Source organism: Podarcis vaucheri (assembly GCF_965113315.1).
Source record: "Podarcis vaucheri genome assembly, chromosome: 2".
In the NCBI taxonomy this organism is placed as follows: Eukaryota; Metazoa; Chordata; class Lepidosauria; order Squamata; family Lacertidae; genus Podarcis; species Podarcis vaucheri.
The window spans coordinates 36,306,583-36,330,520 of NC_138760.1; the positions used below are offsets into that span (position 1 = coordinate 36,306,583).

Here is a 23,938-nt window from a genome sequence, read left to right on the forward strand (position 1 = left end):
ACTGGAGGAGGGGGAGCGCCCACACCTTGCATGATCAGGCGCAAAAAAAGAGTTGCAAAAAGGTGCTAACCAAATGCATTTTCACTAAACACCATACCACCTCCATTTTGAGGCATTCATGGGATTGCTGGTCATTACAGGATAGAATGGTTGAAAGGAAAAAGAGGAGGGCAAAGGAGGTAGGCTTGCCTCCTGGCACCCATATTCTTTGGAATTAAAACTCCAGTGGTGCAGCTCTCCTGTCTCTGTCCACATATTACTTCACAAGCTGCTGAGAGTCACAATCAGACAGCAAATGGCACCCTGTGGGGACAGAGGTGGGGTTGTTTGCAGAGGTGAGATGGGTTTCATTTGGAAGCACAGTGTTAGGGGAGGCGAAAGCAGTTTAACTCACAGCATCTCCTTACTTAAAAGAACCGCTAGGCTTGCTCCGGGATTCGCACTACCACTTAATGCATGTTAATCACAGTCATCTCACAATTAACATGGACTCTAACCTGCTCCTTCGTAAAGTATTTTAAAGATGGGCCGATGATTCTAAGGCCTTGCATACACAATTAGAGGCATTTGAGGTTCTTCCACAGGTGGGTGTTTTAGGGTTATTAGTTCTGAATGAAAAACCACATATGCGGATAGTTGATATAAGGAATTGAGGTTAGAATTTTGAGTTGTGCATCGATCCCATCCTATGGTTTACATAGGGGGTCACCAAGTGGCAGCCACAGGCAGAAACCTGGCCTTCAACATGAAGTGTCTGGCCAGCCTGTTACTATACTACACTACATTCATGCCCTACAAGCTCACTAGACGGGTAAGATGACATGATAGCAGACAGATATTGGCTTATTCCTCTGCTCTTGTACCATCCCTTACACCATGCGTATGTGGAAAATGTCAGGCTCTTAGTGGAAGGGAGATTGATGAGGATACGTGATAATCTTAGTGGGAAAAGGATGGTAAAACAATTCTGCCATGCACTCTGAGCCCAGAAATGAGGTCAAATCCATGCATGTATGTCCCAACTCACGGAGTTAGAAAATTGGTTGTCACTTGCTTACAAGATCACTAAATGATGACTGGGCACATTCTGCCAGTTGTCAAAGATGATGGTTCTTTCCCTAAAAATGCAGTGAGATATTAGCCCTGTTCACTAGGGACACAGTTGCTAGCACCCTACCTACATTGTGATCCCAACAGCTTGTAGTTGTGTTGCTCTCTACACAGTCAAATGCAGTTTCTGCAGCAGAGAAAGCAGGCTCCTCCCTGGGGAAATTCTGCTCAAACACGCAGAGGGATGCAGGGAGGGGCTGATGGGGACATGATGGAGGGGGTGAGGCCAACAAGTGCACTTCCTCCTCACATGCATGTGGAGGAATGAATAGGAGCATTGCCAAGACACTAAGAAAATAGTCAGAGACTTCTAATCTCTAACATAATGTTTAACCAAAGGGGGAATGTGCTGATTATTACTTTTGATAACATTACATTTAGCAGAAGCTTCTATTCTTCTGAATTTAGTAGTAGCAGCTGATGGCCAAACCCAGGCAAAAGCGACCTCACAAAACTTAGATCAACTGTGATCTGGAATGCATAGTATTTTGGGTGAAGATACCAAGATCTACATTCTGAGAAGGAAATGATTGCTCTGAGCACCAAAATGAGGTGTCAGGTTGATGCCCTGATGAAACGATTAAAAAATGGTAGGCTAAGATAGCTGTACCACATAAAACATTTGCAAGGGAGGGCATGTCAGCTTCTGGGGGGGGGGGCAGTCCAAAGCTGGCTCCTCAACACACCCAAAATTTCATTAATATGTTCCTTAATCAAGTTCCTTAATCAAGATAAGCATTGATCTAGTGAGAACTTCATACTGGCTATCGAATTAAAATGTATTTGATGGCAGGGGCCAGATGTTTGCCTGATAATTTTATTATTTTGTATTCTCCTAGACATGCATACATCAGCTATTTATTTGTAAACCCAGTACATTATTTATACGGAACAGTCTCCTTGTCCTCTTTCAGCTGCAGATCCTTTGCAGAATTCTGGCTATGCCTGTTGATTTAAGATGGTTAGGAAACATGTGTTCTGCTGCACTCACTCATGTAGAGCTTATTCAACACCATACATCTGCTTCCGGACTGTGCTGGGGGCGGGGGAGCAGAATCACATGCCCCCAGCAAATGCTGCACTCTTTATTATTAAACTGCAGTGTGGATTACACTTCCAGTCCTAGAAAGCAGCATGTTGATTGTTGTGAAATAAAAAGCAAAGAACTAAATATTAACAACTTCCCTACTCCCCAAGCTTCAAAAGCTATTTGTCAAGGAGTGAGTGGGGCTGCCATTTTGATAAAAATAGTAATAATAAACGACTCATGAAAATCCTTTTACTGGGACAATTTGAGTCTTGGCTTCATACATTTCTTCTCAAGACAGAAAGCTGCTTACAACGCCTTTGTTCACAAAAAACAAGGAAAAAACCCCATCACCTTCTCATTGTCTATGTATCTATGTATCTTTTTTTGGGGTGGGGGCAAAATCTCTAGAGAAGAAATGTACTATGTACAATTAACAACATTTCCACGAGTTTCTATGCTAACTGCAAGGGATAAAAAGAACCCCCTACCTCTTGGTGCAGTTCTGTGAAGTATAATTTACGACACTGTTTTCTGTTCAGTACATGGCTATAACTTATACAGTGCCAGATGACATTTGACTATTCTATATTTGATGGACTTTTCTGTTATCCCCTCCAGCTGTTTTCTATAAGGAATGTATGTAAACATGTATGTGTGAATGCAAATGTGCGCAAAAGGGTTGATGCAGGAGAACACGTCTGCAAATGAAAATGAGCTACAGCAGCTTACACAAGTACCCTTTGATCCAGAGACTTGCATGTGCTCAAGAACACACATAGCATCTCTTGAATGGACAAAGGTTCTGATTCTTTTCAAGGGATGCGACACACGTATCAGGATATGCAGCCTAGGTCTGCAGTATGCCCTTCTAAGATGAATGGGGAAGATTGTGTGTGCAGGGGAAACTGTGGGTCCATTGATACTCTCGCACACAGATCCCTGCATTCAGGTATCCGAACAGACAAAAGAACCAACTTGGGTTCTCTACTACATAAAGCAAAAGTACCAAATTATTTTTTATTCTCTTTTTAAATACATAGTATATAAAGATCTATATTTTTATCCGTTTGGAGGAGGAGTGAAAGCAGTTGAACCAAATAGGTTGAATAATGCAACAGACCTTTAAATAGTGACCAAGAGCCTTGTTTTTCCCCTGCCCCCTTCAACACACAATTGCTGAAGGCACACACCACCTTGGGGCATGTGATGAGGTTGTGTGAACACAAGATGCTTGGAAACAATCCATTCTGGTGAGTCCCTTTTATGCTATTTTATCCAGAGTCTATGCAATTCTTTTCATACTTCAACAAAACTAGCCCCCTTCAAGCGTTACCGTACGCTCAGAGGTTTGCCTTCTTCATTCTCAAAAGTGCAGCTGCTGCTGATGTTGCTGCAGCAGCTCAGTGGTGAGGGAGGGTTTCCAGGAGAACAAAGCTCTTGTGTGCTATGGGCAATGTTTTTGTGCAGGATTTGTCTGTCTCAATTGTCGGCGTGTGCGTGTGTGCGTGCAATATATGGCTGTGTACGACTGTGCTCGTGACAGGTTTGAAGCAAGTGAAGTCACTTTTGTCCCTGCTTTCATGTAAATGCACTTTAATGTAATACAATGTGGATGTCATGTCAATGTAATCTGGATTTATGCTTTTCTAGTGAACTGTTACAAACATAGTGAATAAAGCTATTTATTCTGTTGTCAAAATATTGTTGCATCAGGAATTATGGCTCTGAAAATTCATTCTTCTGCTATTTTTATTTTATTCTGAGGCTTAGTCAACAGCCTAATTTTCTATCCAGCCTCAGCTCAGGCATCTATTTGTCGTGCTAGGTTTCCAAACCTGAAACATAAAAATAGATAATGCCCCTGAGAAGCAGATGGAAAATAATCGTGTTCACACTTCTAGAATGAGGGAAGACTTCTAGATCAGAGGTTGGTGGGTCTAGACAGATATAAGCTAGGCTATCTATTTTTCTTGAAATAACACACTGGACTTGGAGGGGTGTTTTTTTCCCCTCCTGACTACTTTGCAAAAACATCTGACTTCTCCATCAGGTTGCCTTGTCACTTTTAATCTGCAGTTGTCTAGGTGATCTTTGCCTGCAATTCTAAGCTCTCCCCCACAAACTGAAGGCCAGAAATATACAGTGGTACCTCAGGTTAAGTACTTAATTCGTTCCAGAGATCTGTACTTAACCTGAAACTGTTCTTAACCTGAAGCACCACTTTAGCTAATGGGGCCTCCTCCTGCCGCCACACAGCTGGAGCCCGATTTCTGTTCTCATCCTGAAGCAAAGTTCTTAACCTGAAGCACTATTTCTGGGTTAGCGAAGTCTGTAACCTGAAGCGTATGTAACCTGAGGTACCACTGTACTTCAAAAATTGGAAGTTCTAATTCTTGTGACTGACCTTAAGTAAGGATGTAGGTGGTTGGTGTTCTAACTGCTTGTCCTTTCACTTAATATATGGAGCACTGATTTAAAAACAGGTCAAATTAACAAGTTAAGCCAATGACCCCAACCAAGCTCTGCTTCCATCCTATCTCACAAGGCACACTAATTTATCTTAAGTACCAAAAGGAAGAGTTTTGTCATTTACTGAGACACAATATGAAAACCTACATGAGGAATAACATCGAAGTCAAAGAAGTCAAAATTCACATGCACACCATACATCTAAAACACATTTAAAGCCCATGGTTTCCCTTAAATGATCCTGGAAACTCTAGTTTACCCTCACAGAGCTACAATTTCCAGCATCCTTAACAAACCACAGTTCCCAGTATTATTTGGGGGTAACTGTATTTTAAATGTGTGGATGCAAACTTTGTTTTAAAATGGGAACAAAGAGTTTTGAAAGCACTGGGTTATGACTACTTAATACTATCCAGGTATCTGAGTTGTTAAGCATTACCACTGAAACATAATCCTCACACTTCTGGAACCAACCTTGAAAAAGGATGTATGCTGCTTTTTCTTGAACCAGGTCAGGTGCCAGGAATTTTATGCAGCTCCACAATTTGTGGGAAATGTGCCTGCTCCGTAGTATTTTCTACAGCAATACCTGTAGGTTCAGGGTAACACTGGCCTTTAAATAAGGGTCTGCATACATTTGCGGCCGCTGCCATTTAAAGATGGGGTTACACGCAACGCTTTGCATGTTTAGCGTGCCGAACAGTGGGAGTTGCTGACTAGTGGGCAAAAACTAAGTGTCAAAACCAGGGAAGACTAAGCATAAAGGCAGGGAATGCCGCCTTGATAATCCTAGCTCCATAAGGGCGCCATGTTACTTCTATTCCTGGAGCCAAATTTGAATAGGGTAATCTTTCATAAGCTGCCCTGAGAGCCTTTCAGGGCTATGAAGTGGGATAAACATTGTAAATGAAGATATGCTACAATATGGGGCTGGGGGAGCAATCACACAAACTAGCAGATTCAGGATTAGGATCACCTTCAGGTGGTGGGGGCGGTGTTGAAATTGGGGGTTGAGAGGTTGGAGAAGAGACGGAAAGTTCTAGGTGGGGCTGCAGTGAAGGAAAATAATTGGTTTGAACACTTTTCCTCTGCTTAACTTCTCCCCTTCAGAAGCTTTTGGAAAGGGACTTAAATTAAGAAAACCAGATGTGGAAAAGGGTTAACCCCACTTCCCTAGTACAGTACCCCACCAGGCATTAAAAAGAAAAGAGAGCAGATCCCAATATTACTCAAATACATATGTACTTTGCGTGAAAAGTCTAGAAACTAGTTTCTGCTATGGAACTAAAATCCTTAGGATTACTGATACACAAACTAGGTTAAATCTAGATTTCTTTGTTTTTGTTTATTTTGAGCAGCTCACCATATGGCAAAGTACTATTAGGACAAAATAACAGCCAGGCTTTACTGTAGGGTGGTTGAACACTGAATGAGTGTGAATTATATGGAGGGGCAGATGGCAATAGCTTCTGCACAACCCAAATTAGGAAAAAGCACACATATTAAACTGCAGGCAAAATTAACTTGGAACGCCAGTAACTCGAGGGCTTTTCTTAAAAAAAATAAAAATGTTTTGAAGAAATGTTTTGAAAAAATGTTGAAACACCAGACAAAATTGTTCTTTACTCTCATTAAGTACAGGTGACATAAATTCATATAGAAAGCCTTTACGTCCAGAAAGAGGTGGTTGTTTCATTTTGAGCCCATTTAATGGTTTTAGTCGAAACTCTGGCCCCCTTCACTTTGTTCTCATGAAGCTGCAGTGTGGGGCTGTGTCTCTGGTCCCATTCTTAACAGCACACCTCTGCTTGGCTCCCCATTCCTCTTGCCTGCAGCAGGGAGGCCTCTATGTTGAGACTTCCCTGGATACTGGAAGTCTTAACAGTGTTCCAGGACCCAGGGAAGCCAACACCTGTCCAGATCTTTGTGCATAGGCTTACTTGCTTCAGATCTCCCCATGCATGGCAGAGGGAGCCATGTATTAGGGTGGGGCCAGAGATAAAGCCCCCCAGCCCTTCTCTACCCAGGTTGCTTCCTTGTGAGACTAATACAGTAAGAGAGCTTCTCTGTATTTTAAGTTATTGCTGGACAAAGCAACTCTAATCCTATAGCTATAGCTAGGCAGTATGAGATAATCATGTAGCCAATGACATGCCAGCACTTCTTCTTTATGATGAATGAACAGAGGCACTAGCATCCCATCAGTGCTGACTAAGTCTTGTGGAGGGAACACCAAGTAAGTGAAAATAAGTAGGTCGGTGCCTGACAGTAGCGCTTCTCAAATTGGGCCATGAAAAGGCAATCCAAAAAGCACCCAAAGTAAATTGCTTCCACACTTGTAAAAAGCAAATTTATATCAGCCTTGTATTTAAGCGCTCGCCTAGTAGCACTAGCCAGGGATGCAGAACTTACGGTCCTCCAGATGCAGTTGAACTATAACTCCCATCATCCTGGGCCACTGACCATGTCTGATGTAGATGTTGAGAGTTGTAGTTCAGCAACATCTGGGGAGCCTCAGGTTTCCCACTCCTGCCATGGGCAATAAGGAATTGCATGCAGGTGAGGGAGCAAGCTAGTTCAGGAGAGATGGGGTGCTGACCTCTGTCTTCTTGGCAGAAAGCGGGCTGGGGGAAGAAAAGTCCCTGACTGCACCCTGACCTTTTATGGTTGTGTTTTGTATGTGGAACTCCCTGCCTCAAGAGCTCTGATTATCGTTCTTTGCACTGGTATTCTGCTTCCACTTGACAACTTTGCTTTCAACAAGCTCTCAATCCTGTTCCTAGATCAGCGTTAAGTACTTATTTACTGCCTGACATTTAAAATGTCCCCCCCCATCCTTCTTTCAATACGGTTCAGTAGTTACTGTTATGCATTTTAGTATTTTAATGATGTAGAATATTGTTGCTTCTAATTCTGAGTACTTGCTGTATTCTGCTGGCTGCTCCAAGTGCTGCCGTAAGGGGGGGAAACAGGAACAAAACTAATGCAGCAGGGTGTTGAAAGAGGGACAGAGGAGGTCTTATTCAAGTACTCTTAAAAGTGCTGTAAAAGTGAGGTGTGCCTCCAGTTGGAGAGAAAATAAGGTTTGGAAAATACTGAAACAAGAGTTCACCTCGACATGCATATCCAGCTTCTACTGCCAGGTATATTGCTAGGTGAAGGACAAGCCCTTGTCTGTCTCACTTTTGGAAGGGCCAAATGCAGCCTATCTGCAGCGCAACTGAAGACGGCAGTGTAAGTGATACATAACCATCCACGGCATGAAGGTTTCACTGTTTGTTTTGCTTAGCCACTCCAGGATATAGTATTCTGCTGGGTAGTAGTATAGTGCAGCAATCTTTTCGATGAGTCAGGTCTCCCAAAGATTGACCTGCTACTTTTGGAATAATCCCACTGGAGGCTTAACAGCCATGTGACTTTTATTACAACCCTGCCTATTCTACATGACTGTATAATGTCTGGTTTTATTTCTGAGCTTCTACATGTCATGGTACAGTAAAGAGACTGTGACTGCCACTGGTGGTAGGAATCACTCCATTTTGTCAAGTTTTGATATTGACTAGTTTCCGAAGTTTACATCTCAGCCCTTACTTATTAACTCTTTTTGCTATATGAATGTTTCAGCATCCGATGCTGAAAAATGCATGGTACAGTGAGATAGACCCAGATCTATTATTCTGTGCTCAATAGCGAGTTCTGACATCTTCCTTTCCACTTTTGTCTGCAGCAGTGGTTCCCAACTGGTGGTCCGTGGACCGCAGGGGTCCACATAACCCACCTAGGGGTCTGTGGCACCATCCACATAACAAAAACTACCATACAGGTATCAGAAATTTCAAAAGTAGGGGTCTGCAGTACTTAGCTAATTGGGAACCACTGACTTATAGTGTATCTCACCCTTTGGTGATAAACCCACCCTGCTTTTTCCACTTCCAACTTTCCATTTTCTCCCAATCGCACTCCCAAAAGATTTTCACATCACCTCCCTCAAATTTCAGTGGCCACACCCCAAGTCAATTTCACATTCATCCCAGCAGAATGAACACTGCTGTCTTCACAAGTACCTCAACTAGAAACCAATACTATTCCTGGAGCACACAAGAGGAGGGGAAAGGGGAAAGCCTTGCTAAACTATAAAAGCTAGCAAAACAAAACTTAACTCCACAAGAAAGATCAGAAGTCACAGCAGATGCCTGGCCTTAAAACCCAGGTGAGGAACCTATAACCCCCACAGATGTTGATGGTATCCAACTTCCATCAGGTCCAAACAGCATGGCTGATAGACTGAGAAGATGGGAGTTGTAGTCCAGCAACATCTGGAGGTTCCCCACCCCTGCCTTAAAATTTTTGGCAGTTGGCTTTGAATAAATATGTTGTTCTATAAGCAGAGAACCTATTAGATGTGCAAATAAAGGCAAAATAGATAGAAGTCCTTATGAATTTATTTACACAATTATTAAAGTACACAAATACAGTGGTAATACAAATGAGGTGTTCCGAGATAACTTGATACCAGTACACAGGTTTAGAGACATTCTAACTATATTTTCAGTAGGTGATGGTGGGATTTAACTATAATGGAAGGGCGCAGACTGCCCACAACCAAGTACAAGTCTAGAAATTTGCATCAGTCAACTTTTTAAGTATAGTACAGCAATTGAAGGTTCCAGATATATATAGAGAAGAAGAGGCTGCCTTTATAAGTCTCTAACATTACATCATTTGACCACAAGTATTTACAAAGAAAGCACACAGAAGTGTAGAACTGTACAAAATGGAAGTGCACATGCCTAAAGAACCAACATCCACAGTAACCAAGTGATATAGTTATGCAAAATTCTCCATGGACCAACATTTAAAAACATTCCCATTGCACTTCCCCAATTGTGGGTTGCATCAAATCAAGACTTTTAAAATACAAATAAGCACTTGGTTAATGTTCTAACATAGCTAAAGGAAAGCGACAAGATTGTTCATATCCACAAAACTAAAAAGGAACTGGCAAAGCTTTAAAACAATAATTTTTTTGCAAATTAAGAGCAAAATAAAACCATGGAGTTCTATTAGCCACCAAGTTTCCAAGGAAGCATGAATCTCACATTTGTTGATTAAAAAGTAGTAACACAACATATCTATGTATTGCATCTTCATTCCCAAGGTGGGACTGGTGGTACTTTGAGTGGTATTTGGTATGATTCACATGCCTTCTACTTTCCCAGAATACAGTGGGATAAATATATTGCTCATGAAAACAAAGGTTCTTCCATATTTATAGCTGGCACACTCATTTGCTAAGATAAGTGTTTTGGCCATTACTTAAGTATATCATCAGCTGAAGGCCAGTTGTTCCAGACTTGCACACTTTAATATTAAAGAATTCAACAAGCTTGAATGTTCTCTTGGCATCTCGCAGCAGGAACATTTTGTTTATAGCTCGGAGCCTTGGCATAATGCAGCAAGCTCTAAGCACTTGTCGTTCTCCGCGTATTCAAGAGAAGCACACCTACTACAACGCTGCTCACACCGCAGTGACAGCATTCAGATTTTATTGGCATCTGTACCAAAAACCAAGCAGAAATCATGGATCCTGTCACTCACATGGAACCCTGCTCTATGAATACATTTTACATTCACTTAATAAAACCTTCCTGAACAGGTTATTTTAGAGCTTTGACTTTTCTTCTTCAGAGTCTATGAAGTGATCTTATCACCTCTACCGGGTTTGGCTACTTCTCTTTAAAATTATCTTCTGCTCTTTCTTGGACAGTACTAGAGACGAATAAACATTGGAATAAAAATATGTTTATGCTGCATGGTGACTGAACTTTAAAAAAAATAAAAAAACCCTGGAAGAACAAGACAGCCAAAAGCAAAGATAATAAAAATGTATTAAAAAAAATATTGAGAATACTCCTCTGTAGAATGGGACCATACAAAAGTAAACAGTGTAAAATAAAAGCAGACTGTTCAAATTCATTTACACATTCCCTGCCTGACTTAAGTTTACAAGAAGTTTCAAGTCTTGTTTTTATTTTGTTTTAAACTTCAGGATTGTTCACATTTCTACATAGGTTCCAAATCAGACAAAAACGAGATTGATTTTTTGTTTTTACAGAGAGTTAAGCCAAGAATCTTAGCAAAATGAATACAAAACTTTCTTAAACCAAGTAAAAGATTCATAGTTACAGTAGAACAATAAAAAGGGGGGAAAGGCTGCCGCCTGTGGAGGGAGAACTGAAATGGCTATTAAATAACAGGCGGTTAATGCTGTAAACCGTCTCTTCCTTTTCCAGCTGTGTTGCTAGAGTTCACATAAGGTTAGCAGGTTTCTGGCCAAAGCCTCTTGTAGTGGCAACTGCTGGATTCTGTCCATGTTCCTGTGAGTATCTTTAAGTAGCAAGGAGAGATCCAGTTGTGTTATTTCTTCTGCTCTAGTTTGGGGTAGTTTTGCTAGTAAAAGCCATTGGTAACAGGAGATCAGCCATGCATTATCTGCCCCTCAATGGCAACATTTCACCGATGCACAGCAGACTGGAGAATACTGGTCGTCGCCAGAGCAGGAATCTATTGAAGCCAAGGAACAGGGTGTCAATAGCAGCCCACACCTACTGAAACGGCATAAAAACTGATCCATTAAAGTCTTCTTGGCCACTCCTCATAAATACAACTGAGCAGATGCATTCACTTCAGAAGGATGAAATGAGTGTGCACAAATCTACGTCCTGACAGAATCGCCGTTACACCCAACAGGCGGCACCCATGAAGTGAATGGCATTTTCCTTTTGCGTAAAGGATAAGGCAACAAAGGCACCTCATGAACAAGGAGAAATAGTATGAAGAACGGGGAAAGAAGCACATGCTGGCAAAAAAGACCGGATGACTCGGGTAAGCTCTTGAATCAGTAATGAAACCCAAATCAAGATTAGGGTGATAAATGCAAGTGTTATATAAAAGAAATCCAACTTTTTAGCAGCAACACTGTATTGAATATGTTCTACAAGATCCTTTCCATAGCATATGCCAGTATTAAGCAAGGCCCCTGTGAACTCTGCAATCAGAAATTTGCGCCCAACCTGGCAGTGTAGATTGTCAATCACAACCAGAATGCTGAAAGTGATAAGGATTAAGTGAATTCTAGGATCTAGAAGTCATTGTCAGTCTTAGTTTGTGGAGGCTTCAGCACACTGCATACCTGAACGATGGAACAATTTCTAAAGAATTGCCCCAACACTTTCATCAGCCATTGAGGTACCTACAAATTCTCTGAAAGTCCTCTGGCTTTTCGGTTCAAAATGAAAACTGAATGAAATTTGCCTCAGTCTCTTCCCTTCAAATATACGTGTGTTGGATGGGAAACCACTGTCCGCCTTTTTTTTTATTTAAAAAAAAAACCAAACTATTATGCACTCTGCAAGTTATGGGGACAGTGCAAAAGGAAGTCCCTTCCTTTACAACCACAAAATAAATTTCGGTGGCAAAGGAATAAAACCTCTGCCAACCTAGGTGGATTTGGAAAACAGCTTGCACAAATCTGATGGTGAGAAGAACAGTTTCAAAGGATCCATCCATACTTCGTTCAAGCCTTGTGGAAGCAATCCTAAATTCAATATTACAGCAGCCAAAATTAAGCTACTCACCTCTGTGTAATGTTTGGACTGACAACAAATAGCCTGTTTACATAGTTTTGACCCTTGGAAGAATTGGGACTATTCTTTTGATGCACAGTTCATAGGGACCTGTTATTAAGTCAAACTGCAGCAGCGGTGATGTTTTGACATGCGACAAGAGGTTAATCATTACAGACAAAGACCTTGATAGTGGACTGGATTCTACAGTTCTTCACTCAGAGGCCATTTTTACCCACTTTAGTTGCTAAAATGTTGATCTTTGCTGCCTGACCCATTTCAATTCCCTGCCACCACCGCCACCGCCGCCGCCACCACCACGTGAAGTGGGGTAAGTTAGCTGAAAAATTCCCCCAGAGTACAAAGTACAGGCACTCTACATCTCTGCTGTGGTCCTGGCCTTTGTTTTAACACACTCTCAAGACAAGCAGAAGGAAGCATCCCGTTAGGAGGACCCAGCGTGAACTCTTCATTCAAGGTGGTTCAGAAGAGAATCCTCTCGCTCAGTCGAAAATATGAACAGCTGGATTATCCAGATGATCTGACCCATGTGGATAATCAGTTTGCTAATGTAATTAACAAAGTAAAGGGCTATGGAATCAAACGAACACAAAAGCAGCAGGGAGAAGAGAAATAAGGTAGTGAGAGATTAGTGTAATGTGGAGTTATAACAATGGCGGGGAGAGGGAGAGCGCCCAATAATAGGATCTAAGCAACAAGAATTCAGTCTGACCGAAAAGCAAAAGGAACAGCCTCTACAGGTTGGCAACAAGCTACAGATTGTCCACACACACACACACACTTCATTTTGCTCTGCTGAAGCTCCTTCTATCGTCAAGACAAAAAGATCAATCAATGGATAAGCTTTAGAACTGCTGCTCTCACAAGCATCCATTCATTTTCTATCCATGCAACCATTTAGAAGTCCCCTGTAAAGAGTCTAGAGGCACAGTTTCATCTTCATTGTCAGTTTGAAAATGTTTTTTTAATCTTTGGCTGCTTGTGGGAAAGGGACGAGAGTAACAGGCTGCATTAATGCTCTGTTCTAATCATACTTAAATTAGGCAATTAAAAGACAATATTAGCCTAACCTTTCACAGTACTGGATACTGGTGTGTGATTGAGTTTTATTGCTCTATCCAGTTTTAAGTTATTTTAAGGTTTATAGCTGTGAAAATGTTTGATCCGATTTCTGCTAAGATACAAGGAGTCTGTGAGTGATAAAAAACCTTTCATTTATATCCTCCTCAGGGAAATGGACTTGCTGAAAGTGCTGGAAGGCACGTTATTTAAAGTTCTAGTTCTGCAACAACACTTCTTGCAGACTCTCAACTATTTAAAAAAGACTCACATGTTTTGCTGCAATAGGGTACTATAATTAACTTTAAATTTGCTCAGGAATGCAGGTCTTATATAAGACACAACAGTCAATTCTAACTTTTAATAGCAAACATGTAATAATCTTGTGATTAGCAGAACTAAGGCCCCCTTCAGATGTGGCATTTCTCCTATACCTGGTACAATTCCAAATTGGTTAAGATTCAATGGCATGGTTCGTAAATCAAGGCAAGCCAAAGACAGTAAGCTTATGGAGGCTGCAAATTTGAGGACTCCCAGAGAACAGCTAGCAGCTGCTCATCTTCTCCCAAATCTTGTGTACCCCTACATCAGATTTTTTAAATTATTGTCTGTTTGGCTGTACGTCACTTTGGGCTGCCCTGGACAACATAAAGTCACTAACAAATTTAATAAATAAAAATAAATTAATAAAATGCTAAGCCAAAGTTTGGCTGAGCATGTCAGCCAAGCTCAGGCTGGTCGACAAGTTCTTTTTCGCTAACCATGAGTTGTACGGGATTTTCTTGGCCAAAGTTCATAGTTACAGTAAGGAGAGGGCTTAAGCACAAGTCCAGGTTTAGATGATGCACTAAGCTAAAACTTAGCTTAGAAGCAGAAGCCTGCATATTTGAGTAGTCCTGGTAAGTGACTGCTTGGTTTACAGACATAAACACCAGGCTAGTGAATTAGCAGAAAAACAGAAGGCTAAACAAGGCATGTACTCTGTCCTTTACTGGGAGATGATTTCCAAGCGAGAGAAAAAATGCCACATGAAGGACCTTAAGTATTCCAGTACCACACTGTAGGTTACCCTGCAAATATACCATCTGGTCTAGCGACAGTTATGGAGCAATTCTAGTGAAGTACTAAAATTTTTCAAAGGGGTGGGGGGAAGAAATAGTTTTAATTAATTTGAAGCACACCTACTACTAAGGTTATCTGCAAGGTAGAAGGAAATAAAGTGCTGAAAGACATGAAAAGCCACCCAATTGGATGTCCCCGCAGGAGTGAATCCAAACCCCCCCGCCAAGCTGGTGTCTCGTGAGAATGGACTCACCCAGTGCTGCTTTCCAACGAGAAGGAGACGAGCAGCTACTTGCCATGGTGTTCGAAAGGAATGCTATTCTGAGGTGGGGGGAAAAGACAGCCATTTGTAAGAATTCCACTGCCCAATATAGAATCCCCAACTATGATTCTAACTGGAGCTGCTCTGAATTTGGAATGGTTCTTGATTCAGAGGCCTCGCAGACACTGATTCTTCAGCGATTTGAAAGCCCCTACAAAGCTGACAACTTCCTGACTTTAAGGAATGTGTTTTCAACAACTAGTGGTTTAAAGAAAGGCTGCTTCAGCAGCAGGTGGCAACCAACAGTTTTTGGAGGTGCTTTTTGTTCCAGTAACTCTCAGCTCAAAAGCATCACCATCATGTTAACTGTTTATCGCCAGCACTGGCCACTGATTCAAAAAACATTTTCCTGTGTCACAGCAACTACTCTGCACAGTATTTCAAAACTCTTTGCAACGGAAGAGAACCCTCATCTCATTAGCACTAAAGTGTGTACCAGCTCAATCTGAAGCCAGCCTTCAGGCTGTGATCCACAAACAAGCATATGGGCACAACTTTGAGAGTTAAAGCAGCAGGCCTTTTACACTCTCTCCATGACAGCACACAACTTAGATCTTGCAGGCTTACTAACCTTACAGATCCACCACATCTGTGTTTGTATCACTGGCAATTCAAAAGAATCTTATATTCTCAGGGAAACAGGTTTGATGTACAATACATTTCTAAAGCTAATAAATGCCAAGTTTTTCATTCAATCTGGTCAAGCAGAGTTAGTAGGGATCACAGCTTCCTGATTCAAGCCTATTCCCCCCCAAAGGTTCTCAATGCCCCCTTTCCTTTATGCACTGAGCAGTTAACACATGTTCACACTTATGCATACACCAACACTTAGCAGCTGGAGGTGGAGCTTATCTATGTAAAAAAAAGTGGGGCGAGAGGAGAGAAAGGCCCTCTTACTTTGGGGGCAATCACTGCAACATCAGAAGAAACATTCAGTTTAAGCCTTAAATGCCCTCTACCCATCTCCAAGTATGTAAAGCTAAATTCAGCAAAATTGCAGCAAAAGTTTTTATTGCAGTCTAAGCCATCTAGAAGTGAGAGGGTCAACTGTTTATTCATAGAAGGCACATCAGCACTTCCCATCCTTCAGAAGATGGTCAAGCTTGAAAGACATCGCATTCTTCATAAATGAGTTTGTAAAAGGCACTATGCCATTCAGGTAGCAAAAAGGAAATCTGTGTACATGATAATCAAGAACGTGACCAATTTTGTTTTCTAACCAAAACGAAGATGCCCCTGCATCTTTCCCATGCTAATGGAAAAGGACAACCAGAATTTCCAAAAGAATAGAACCTCTGAACATGTTTGGGGAAACTTGTGTTTAAAACAATAAGAGAGAAAGATTAGAACACACCTGATGAATCAAATGTTACATCATTTAATTAAAGGCCCGCTTTTACAGAAGAATGTGAAGTAAAAGAAATGGCTAAGGGAAGACCTCCAAACACCACTACCTATATAGCAGCCTTACATGTACATAATGAGCAAATAAAGTTCATTGATTAAGATAAAGCAATACTGAGGATATGGATCAATTCATGGAACTGTCAGCTGAAATTCCCTTAGGAACAAGGGGCCATTAGGCCACGTACACTACCACCACATGTGCTATGATATGCTATGGCATGCAGATTTACAGCTGCAACTGTTCCATCTATGGGGGTGTGCATACAGTTGCATGCACAAATACAGAATCATATCATGAGTATGATGGGGAGTGTCCCTGCAGCTTCACTACACACAAAACTGCTGGCCAGCAATTCATTAAAACAGACTTTAGGCCAAGAGTGAGAAGAATAATTTCATTAAAACAGCCTTTAGCCCACGAGTGAGAATCTAATTTCATGCAGGAAGGGAGAAAAGATAGACTGGTGGTTGGGAAGCCAAGAGAGATGAAGCAATGGAGAGGGTAGAGAAGCCCTAGGTAAGCAATTCGTTCAGACCACTAGCCAAAGAGGGGAAAATGTCGAGAAGGGGCAAGGAGAAGAGAAGCTGAAATGGAGAGCCATGGAGGAGAGGAAGCCATCTAAAGCTATCAGTTCAAACCTTTGGCAACAGGGATCTGTCCTTCTCCAGCCAGCCTGCTAATGTGAGAGAAAAGTAGGTGGCCTGTTCACTTTTGGCTTTGGCCTTGTCCACTGCCATCATGTTGCCCACCTCCAGATTAATCAGAAGGGAATGTGGCCAGTTATTCAACAACAACAAAAGGGAATAGGGCCCACCTCCTGCACATTAGATAATAGGCCTATGAATCCAAGTATGTGTCAAGACTATTCTCCAGAGGGAGCAGTCCTCTTTTTGTATTTTCTCAAAAGGCAGAGCCTCTGTAGTCCGTTTTTTGTTGAAGTGATAAACTTGTGTGTGGGTTGTACCTCTTCAGATCACGAATGGGGGCTGACATTAACAAAATAGTTCTTCATACAAGAGATTCACTTCATTTGTAGAAGTAGGTCAGGGAAAAGGCTAGGACCCTTCCACCAAACATCTAGTTTTCCATGTGGAAAGATTTGAGAGGTATGTGTACTGAGTAACATTTGGTCATCAGTGCCCCCAACTGTAGTCTGGAGGTATGCATATGATTGAGGTGGGGTTTTCTTGCCAACCAGAATGCCAACCATTTTCAGATTTAGACATACCTTGTGTATTTTTTGTTCCAAGAAACCCTGCTCCATTTCCAATATTCTCCTCCCAACCACTATGATTTTGAAGATGGTAAAACTGATTGCAGTTCTGCATTGCAGTCTGGCTTTCCTTCTATTCATCCTCTAGGGAAGGCTTTTGCCCACCCTACTTTATGACTCTCTAACTTTAGCAACCAGCATGAACCACAACATTAGTCTTTCCATTTGATCTCTTATATGGCCACTAAGTATGGAATCGTGTCACTTGGCCCACAACCACCTACCATACCAACTGGAAGGAATTTTTGGCAGAGGCCAAAGCATGAATCTGGTCAATGTAAAGGACCTAGAAGTTTAGCAGTTTTATTTAATACTGTACAGTAGAATTCAAACAATTTGAGAAGAAAATTGTCCCTCTTAAATCACTTCTCTGATCTTTATTAACTCTTCTTTCTTCACCATCTTCTGCCTTTTGTCTCATTTGCTCTTCCTTCTGCCTTTCTTTCTCTGCAGCAACTTCAAATTCTCAGCTCCCCGCAGGCTCCACACACAACCCATCCCCTGGTGTACCTGCTAGAGTGGTCACCAAGGAAATAGTTAATGTTGACCATAAGATATCATTACTGGGATTTTATGCTGACAGATGAAATATTACTGGGGTCCCAGATAAGAATTCACATAATTTAATCATGTTTGAGATACTTTGGAGCTGTGGAAGAGGCTATTGTGCTTGGATTGGAACTATGAAAAATTACAATATATATATATCTGACCGATCTCATGGCAACATAAGCATAGTAAGTAGGCTGTATTATACCTACTGCAAGAATTGTGACTTGTTAAGAAAGCAGGGTCATCATCACCAAGGGAAACTCTCTAAAAGTGGTAGCAAAAAAATTAGTACTAAAGTGGAAATCTTCAAAGGAAAGAAGACAGCAAGACCTTTAATCTTTCAGTGTGTCAGCACAGAGATTTGCAGAAAGGGACGTCACACATTTGTATACTGTAGTTCTGTTAAGGGACTAGCCAACCTGTGTTTTGTTGCTGCTAAACCTCTACACCACAATGCTGAACTCCCCGCCCCCACAGGCTACCATGAACAGCACTAAAGTATAGCATGGGGAAAGCAGTTCAAGCCAGTAACCAGGAAGGATGCATAGGCAGACAACTGATGTCAAATTACTGGCAGAGAGCCAGAAGAATAGCCAGTTTTCTGCTGATAGAAGCACACCAGTGTTACAGTGGCAAAGGAAGTGTGGGCTGGTACCATTTGCTACTTAGCAGGGGCAACTCTCACTCACCCCAGGAAAGTGGCAAATTTCAAAAGCGCAGCCAATTTCATTGAAGAAACAACTGCACTACACTCCGTACATTTTCATTTCCAAACTCAAAAGCCTCAAGTTTGGATAGAAGGATATTTTTGAAACAGTATTTTTCAAGATACAGTGGTGCCTCGCAAGACGAAATTAATTCGTTCCGCAAGTCTCTTCGTCTTGCGGTTTTTTCGTCTTGCGATGCACGGTTTCCCATAGGAATGCATTGAAAATCAATTAATGCGTTCCTAGGGAAACCGCCTTCAGACCAGGTCCGGGGACAGTCTGTCCCCGGACCTCTTCTGAAGGCTGGGGGGGGGGACAAGGGCTTTTCTTCCCACCCCCAGCATTTTAAAAAACCCTGGGACAGCGGAGGACTTCTCCGCTGTCCGGGCGATCTTAAAATGCTGGCGGGCGGCATTTTAAAATCACCCCGAGACAGCGGAGGACTTCTCCGCTGTCCGGGGCGATTTAAAAGCCCCTGGGAAGGCAGGCAGGGGGGACGAAGACTTTCGCCCCCCGCCCGCCTTCAGAAGGTGTTCCCGCCCCCCCACCCCGCTTCGGGGCAGCGTTCCGAAGTGGGGTGGCTGGGGCAGGTGTTCCCGCCCCCCCGCCCCGCTTCTGAGAAGCGATCTCCCCGCAACCGCTTGCTTCAAAAGAGGTCCACGACCTCTTTTGAAGCAAGCGGCTGCGGAGAGAAGCGATCTCCCTGCAGCCGCTTGCTTCAAAAGAGGTCCGGGGGCAGCGGGAAGCGCTTCCCGTTGCCCCCGGACCTCTTTTGAAGCAAGGGGCGGTGGGGAGCAGCGATCTCCCCGCCGCCCCTTGCTTCAAAAGAGAAGACCCGCTGTCCCCGGGGCAAGCTTCGTTTTGCGAAGCAAGCCCATAGGGAAATTCGTCTTGCGAGGCAACTCGAAAACGAAAAAACCTTTCGTTTTGCGAGTTTTTCGTATCGCGAGGCGTTCGTCTTGCGGGGTACCACTGTATTTTTCAGATAGACCAATCTCTTTTCATTCAGGAAGTGCTGGATTCCACACTCTTAATCTTCATTCTCTTTTGCAAGAGTCTGAATAGAAAATGTAGGTCACAGAAATTTCATACATTTGTGACTTAGCAAAGAGGGTCATTTGTAATTGCATGAAGTACGCAGTGTAATGCTCCACTGCATTACAATCACCATTTTGTGAAGCACCTTGCTCAGTTTTTGAAAGAAAAAAAAAAAGCTGCACATTACAGATTATTCAAACAATTTATGAAATACATGCCCTTTGCTAGGAAGAATGAGGTACATGCGAGAGGGCTCATATACCAAGATACTTCATTTTGTAGCAGACAGGGATCATATACCAAGGAACATCAGTGCCATCAGACTAATCATCCTTTGAAGTTTTTATAGTCAGTGGAAGCTAACATGATCTACCACAGAAAGTGGGAGTGGATCCTTTTTGGTTTGAATTCCACTGTTTAACCCACAACTACTTCTTACATAGCAGGGACGCAGGTGGCGCTGTGGGTTAAACCACAGAGCCTAGGACTTGCTGATCAGAAGGTCAGCGGATTGAATCCCCGCAATGGGGTGAGGTCCCGTTGCTCGGTCCCTGCTCCTGCCCACCTAGCAGTTCGAAAGCACGTCAAAGTGCAAGTAGATAAATAGGTACTGCTCTGGCGGGAAGATAAACAGCGTTTCCATGTGCTGCTCTGGTTCGCCAGAAGCAGCTTAGTCATGCTGGCCACATGACCCGGAAGCTGTACGCCGGCTCCTTCGGCCAATAAAGCGAGATGAGCGCTGCAACCCCAGAGTCAGCCACGACTGGACCTAATGGTCAGGGGTCCCTTTACCTTTTTACTTCTTACATATATGGAGAAGTAGCACCCCGTTGTCCAGTTAAGTACAAGGAAGGGCAATGGCAGCAAAGCAGCTGGAGAGGACTACAGCTAGTAGAAGGGAATTTACCTTAATCAGTTTGGAATTTATCTACTCGGATTTTCACTTTTGGGATTCTCAACCTTTAATGAGCCAGGTTTCCAAGATATTTATATTTACAAGATGAACCAACTGAAGTTTTAGTCTTGTTTGGCTCATAACCTGTCAGGTGTTTTTGGAACGAGGTCCTGAGAACAGAATGAGCAGTCTTCTCATCCTGAAATACTGCGAATATGTTTAAAGTATGTTTCTGAATCAGTTGTTAAGCTTTTAAATAAACTATTTTACTTTAAACAAGTAAACAAAAAAGTGAACAAACTGCACTAAATTCATGAGCTGGTAGAACTATTAGACACTCATGAATGATTTGAAGGGGATGGAGGGTTGGTCTATTGACACATTTTTTGTAATTGGTCCTAGGATCTCTGCTGGAGCAGTACAGAAATATTTCAAACTACTTTTTACCCATTTAACACAGCCAAGGCAAACTTCACAGTTCCACACCCATTTTTTATAAGGTAGTCATTTCAGATGAAAATGACCAATTAAATGTGCAATGCAAACCATCATCACAAACAGAGAGCTAGGAAAGAGACACCCTGATGTAGACAAGTCTTATTGGACGTTTACTGCTTTCCAAGTTCAATGATCAAAAACAACAAGATTTGTAGATATTAGATGCAATTCATTCTGCTTTTCAATGGCCCTGATGTAAAGGAAAGCAAGGAACTACACCTCAGAGTCTAAAAGTGCTTTATTCCAGGTCATTTAAGTTGTTAAAATACGCACTTTCTTCCTCTTCCTTCGAGGTCTGCTGGAGCTTGGCTTTACAGATGGAAGATAAAAGAGATAGTCTCAAAACTCCAAAAGGTTTATTTTTCCTTCTTCAAAATTATCAAGTCTGCAATACACCCACAGGACACACTCATTTAAATCCTAGAGAGAAACATCTTCCCCAGCTCCATCCCAGCATGCAATGTCAGGATCTTAGAGTAGGGATCAAGGAGATCTTGTCCACTGTGAATCTGGCCAGTGTATATTGAATGAAGGGGGAAATATGCTTTATACACCTCTTATTCATTTCCTGGAGTAGACATTTGTTGGATATTAACAAGAGGAAAAAGAGATTCAGAGACTCATTCAAAAAGCTATCATCTGTTTTGCCTAAGACTGGAGGTAGCATTCAAATCAAGCAAATGTATGGCGTTAAGAATGTATTTATAATCAGTATGATAAAGAATGCCTATTAGGTACAGACTCTAGGCTTCCAGAAAATCATACTTGTGTTGTTTAAGGACTGGATCTTTCATTTTGAAGCCTCAGTATATAGTATAATAAACTTTAATCACTTTATTGCGAACACTAGTGATGGGTGACAAAATCTGTGCTCCTATGGAGTTGAAACTTGAAATTCCATATTATTCTAAATTAAAGACTGTCTTCCCAAAAGGCTTTTTCTCTTTGTATCAGATACTATTTAGCATTTGAGGAATTGTGATGGTTCTGAGCTAGAGTCAAACTACATACCTTTAGCAGTAACTACTGGTCATAGGCAAAAGTTTATGATGGTTTTGATATAACAAAAGCAAAAAAACCAGAAGTTTTATTTACTTTTGTGAAGTAAACAAAGAACAATTCTATGCATCTTTACTCAAAAACCAAGTCCCAATGTGGTCAATAGAACTCACTATAGCCATGATGTAAAACAATCTCACTTTTTTCTTACTGCAACAGTTAATCCAAACTAACCATAATCAACACATTTCCTCCTTTATACTTTTAACGAAAAAACTTTTAACCCTCAATTATCTTTCCAACAAACAGGCACCACTGGTTTGAGGGTTTTCTCTTTTTAAAGCTACTAAAAGCTCCTGTGTCATCTGCTGCCCTTGTCTAACATTTGTGACTGTTTTAGAGTTTTGATGCTTGGTGCTCTAAACACCAACTGCAACATCCACATTTATGTCCTGTTCAGCTGTAGAACTTTTTGCTCCTTTAGCATTTCTTCAACTGACACAAAGTCAAAGATCAATTTGCCAATGCCTTCAAATGGCTCTTCTCCTGATCTGGCCTTCCCAAAATTCTAGTGTGTTCTCTGGTTCTCATACATACACCGTTCTCTTAGAATCAAACCTGAACAATATCACTGTTCAGAAATTCACAACTGGTTTTTTAGCTACTATTTTGGAATGAGAAAGCCTAGAGTCCCCTGCTGTGGCTTTCATGAGACAAAGCTTCATTTTGTAAAGTACTGTAGGACTTGCATGAAATCCAAGCCTTGTTTGGTTGTGTGGCACACATATTGTGAGGGACTCTACAATGGAGTAAGAAACTGGAATGTTTCAAGCTACACATGTTAGTGAATATCCTCTCTTCAGGCACCAGACAAACATTTTCCTTCTGTTTGGAAACAAACAAAAAAATGACCAACAAAATGGAGTCAATTGTCATTCCACTGCACAAGCATGCAGGATATGCATTTATCTTCCAAAAATACTCTTTCTTTTATACAACATTAATTTACACTTACAGCCTGTTATGTGAGCTGTGCTGTAATTCAACTGAAATACTCTGAACATATGCCACAGGTTATTAAAATAAACCAGTAATGCATGCTGTAGGCAATTCGTTACAATCTGCAATTAGCTGTCCCATCGTCAAGAAGGTTGCTTACTGCAGTCAGGTACAGACTCATTCACAACAACTAGTCTAGTTTAGCTCCATACTTTCAACAAGGATGCATGCCCAGGGCTAATTTGGAAATCATTTTTTACTTCTAGCTTTAGTAAATTCTACAAGAAAAGAAAATCAAAGTAGTATGAATAGTACCATCACCTAACAAAGTAATACAAAGAATGCAAGACAGATCATTCCTCTTTCAACCTCGTATTTCACAGGCATAACAATTTCAGTGCTACAGTAGCTTTAAGCACACTCCTCTTATAGCGGATATGATTACAGATGGTCACTTATACCAGACAGAAGCTGGTAGCTATTTTCCATAAATGGCAATTTATTTGAAAATACAGCTCAAGCCATGTCAAAATTGCCAAATGGGTGCAACTTTGCAACTAGACACTACAGAACAAATGACTGATGACTAAGGCTACAAATTACATTGCCCATGTGTAATATTGGACAAATTGAGTCTGTACTAAGGATAAAAGGAGAGCACTTATTGATCCTTCTTCGGCATGAAATGTAACAAGTAATAGCTTTGATTCATTTGCACAAGGCTTCTGAGATCTGCAGTGGTTAGAAGAAAACATGACATTTAAGTCAGTTGATGATTCACATAGTATAGTAAAAGTCACTGATATTTCCATGGCTGTTAAAAGTCTGTATCCTGCAAATACACAAATATCCAAAAAGGCATTAAACAAGG

General features: G+C 41.6%; 1 protein-coding gene across 7 annotated transcripts in view; it reads right to left on the reverse strand.

Moving 5' to 3' along the window:
- Positions 1-3,808: 3,808 nt before the first annotated feature.
- The window catches only part of CSNK1D (casein kinase 1 delta), a 37,642-nt gene continuing 17,512 nt past the window's right edge, over positions 3,809-23,938 (reverse strand). Inside the window, exons 9-10 of one of the 7 annotated variants that reach the window (XM_082211135.1) lie at positions 14,630-14,697; positions 9,034-11,173 (exon numbers count right to left, since the gene is read on the reverse strand). In XM_082211135.1, coding sequence (XP_082067261.1) covers positions 14,665-14,697 — 33 coding nt within the window. In that variant the 3' untranslated portion in view covers positions 9,034-11,173; positions 14,630-14,664. Of the gene's footprint in view, positions 3,976-9,033; positions 11,174-14,629; positions 14,698-14,957; positions 17,893-21,289; positions 23,900-23,938 lie in introns of those variants that run through there. The other 6 variants (XM_082211134.1, XM_082211133.1, XM_082211131.1 and 3 more) reach the window with 6 other exon arrangements.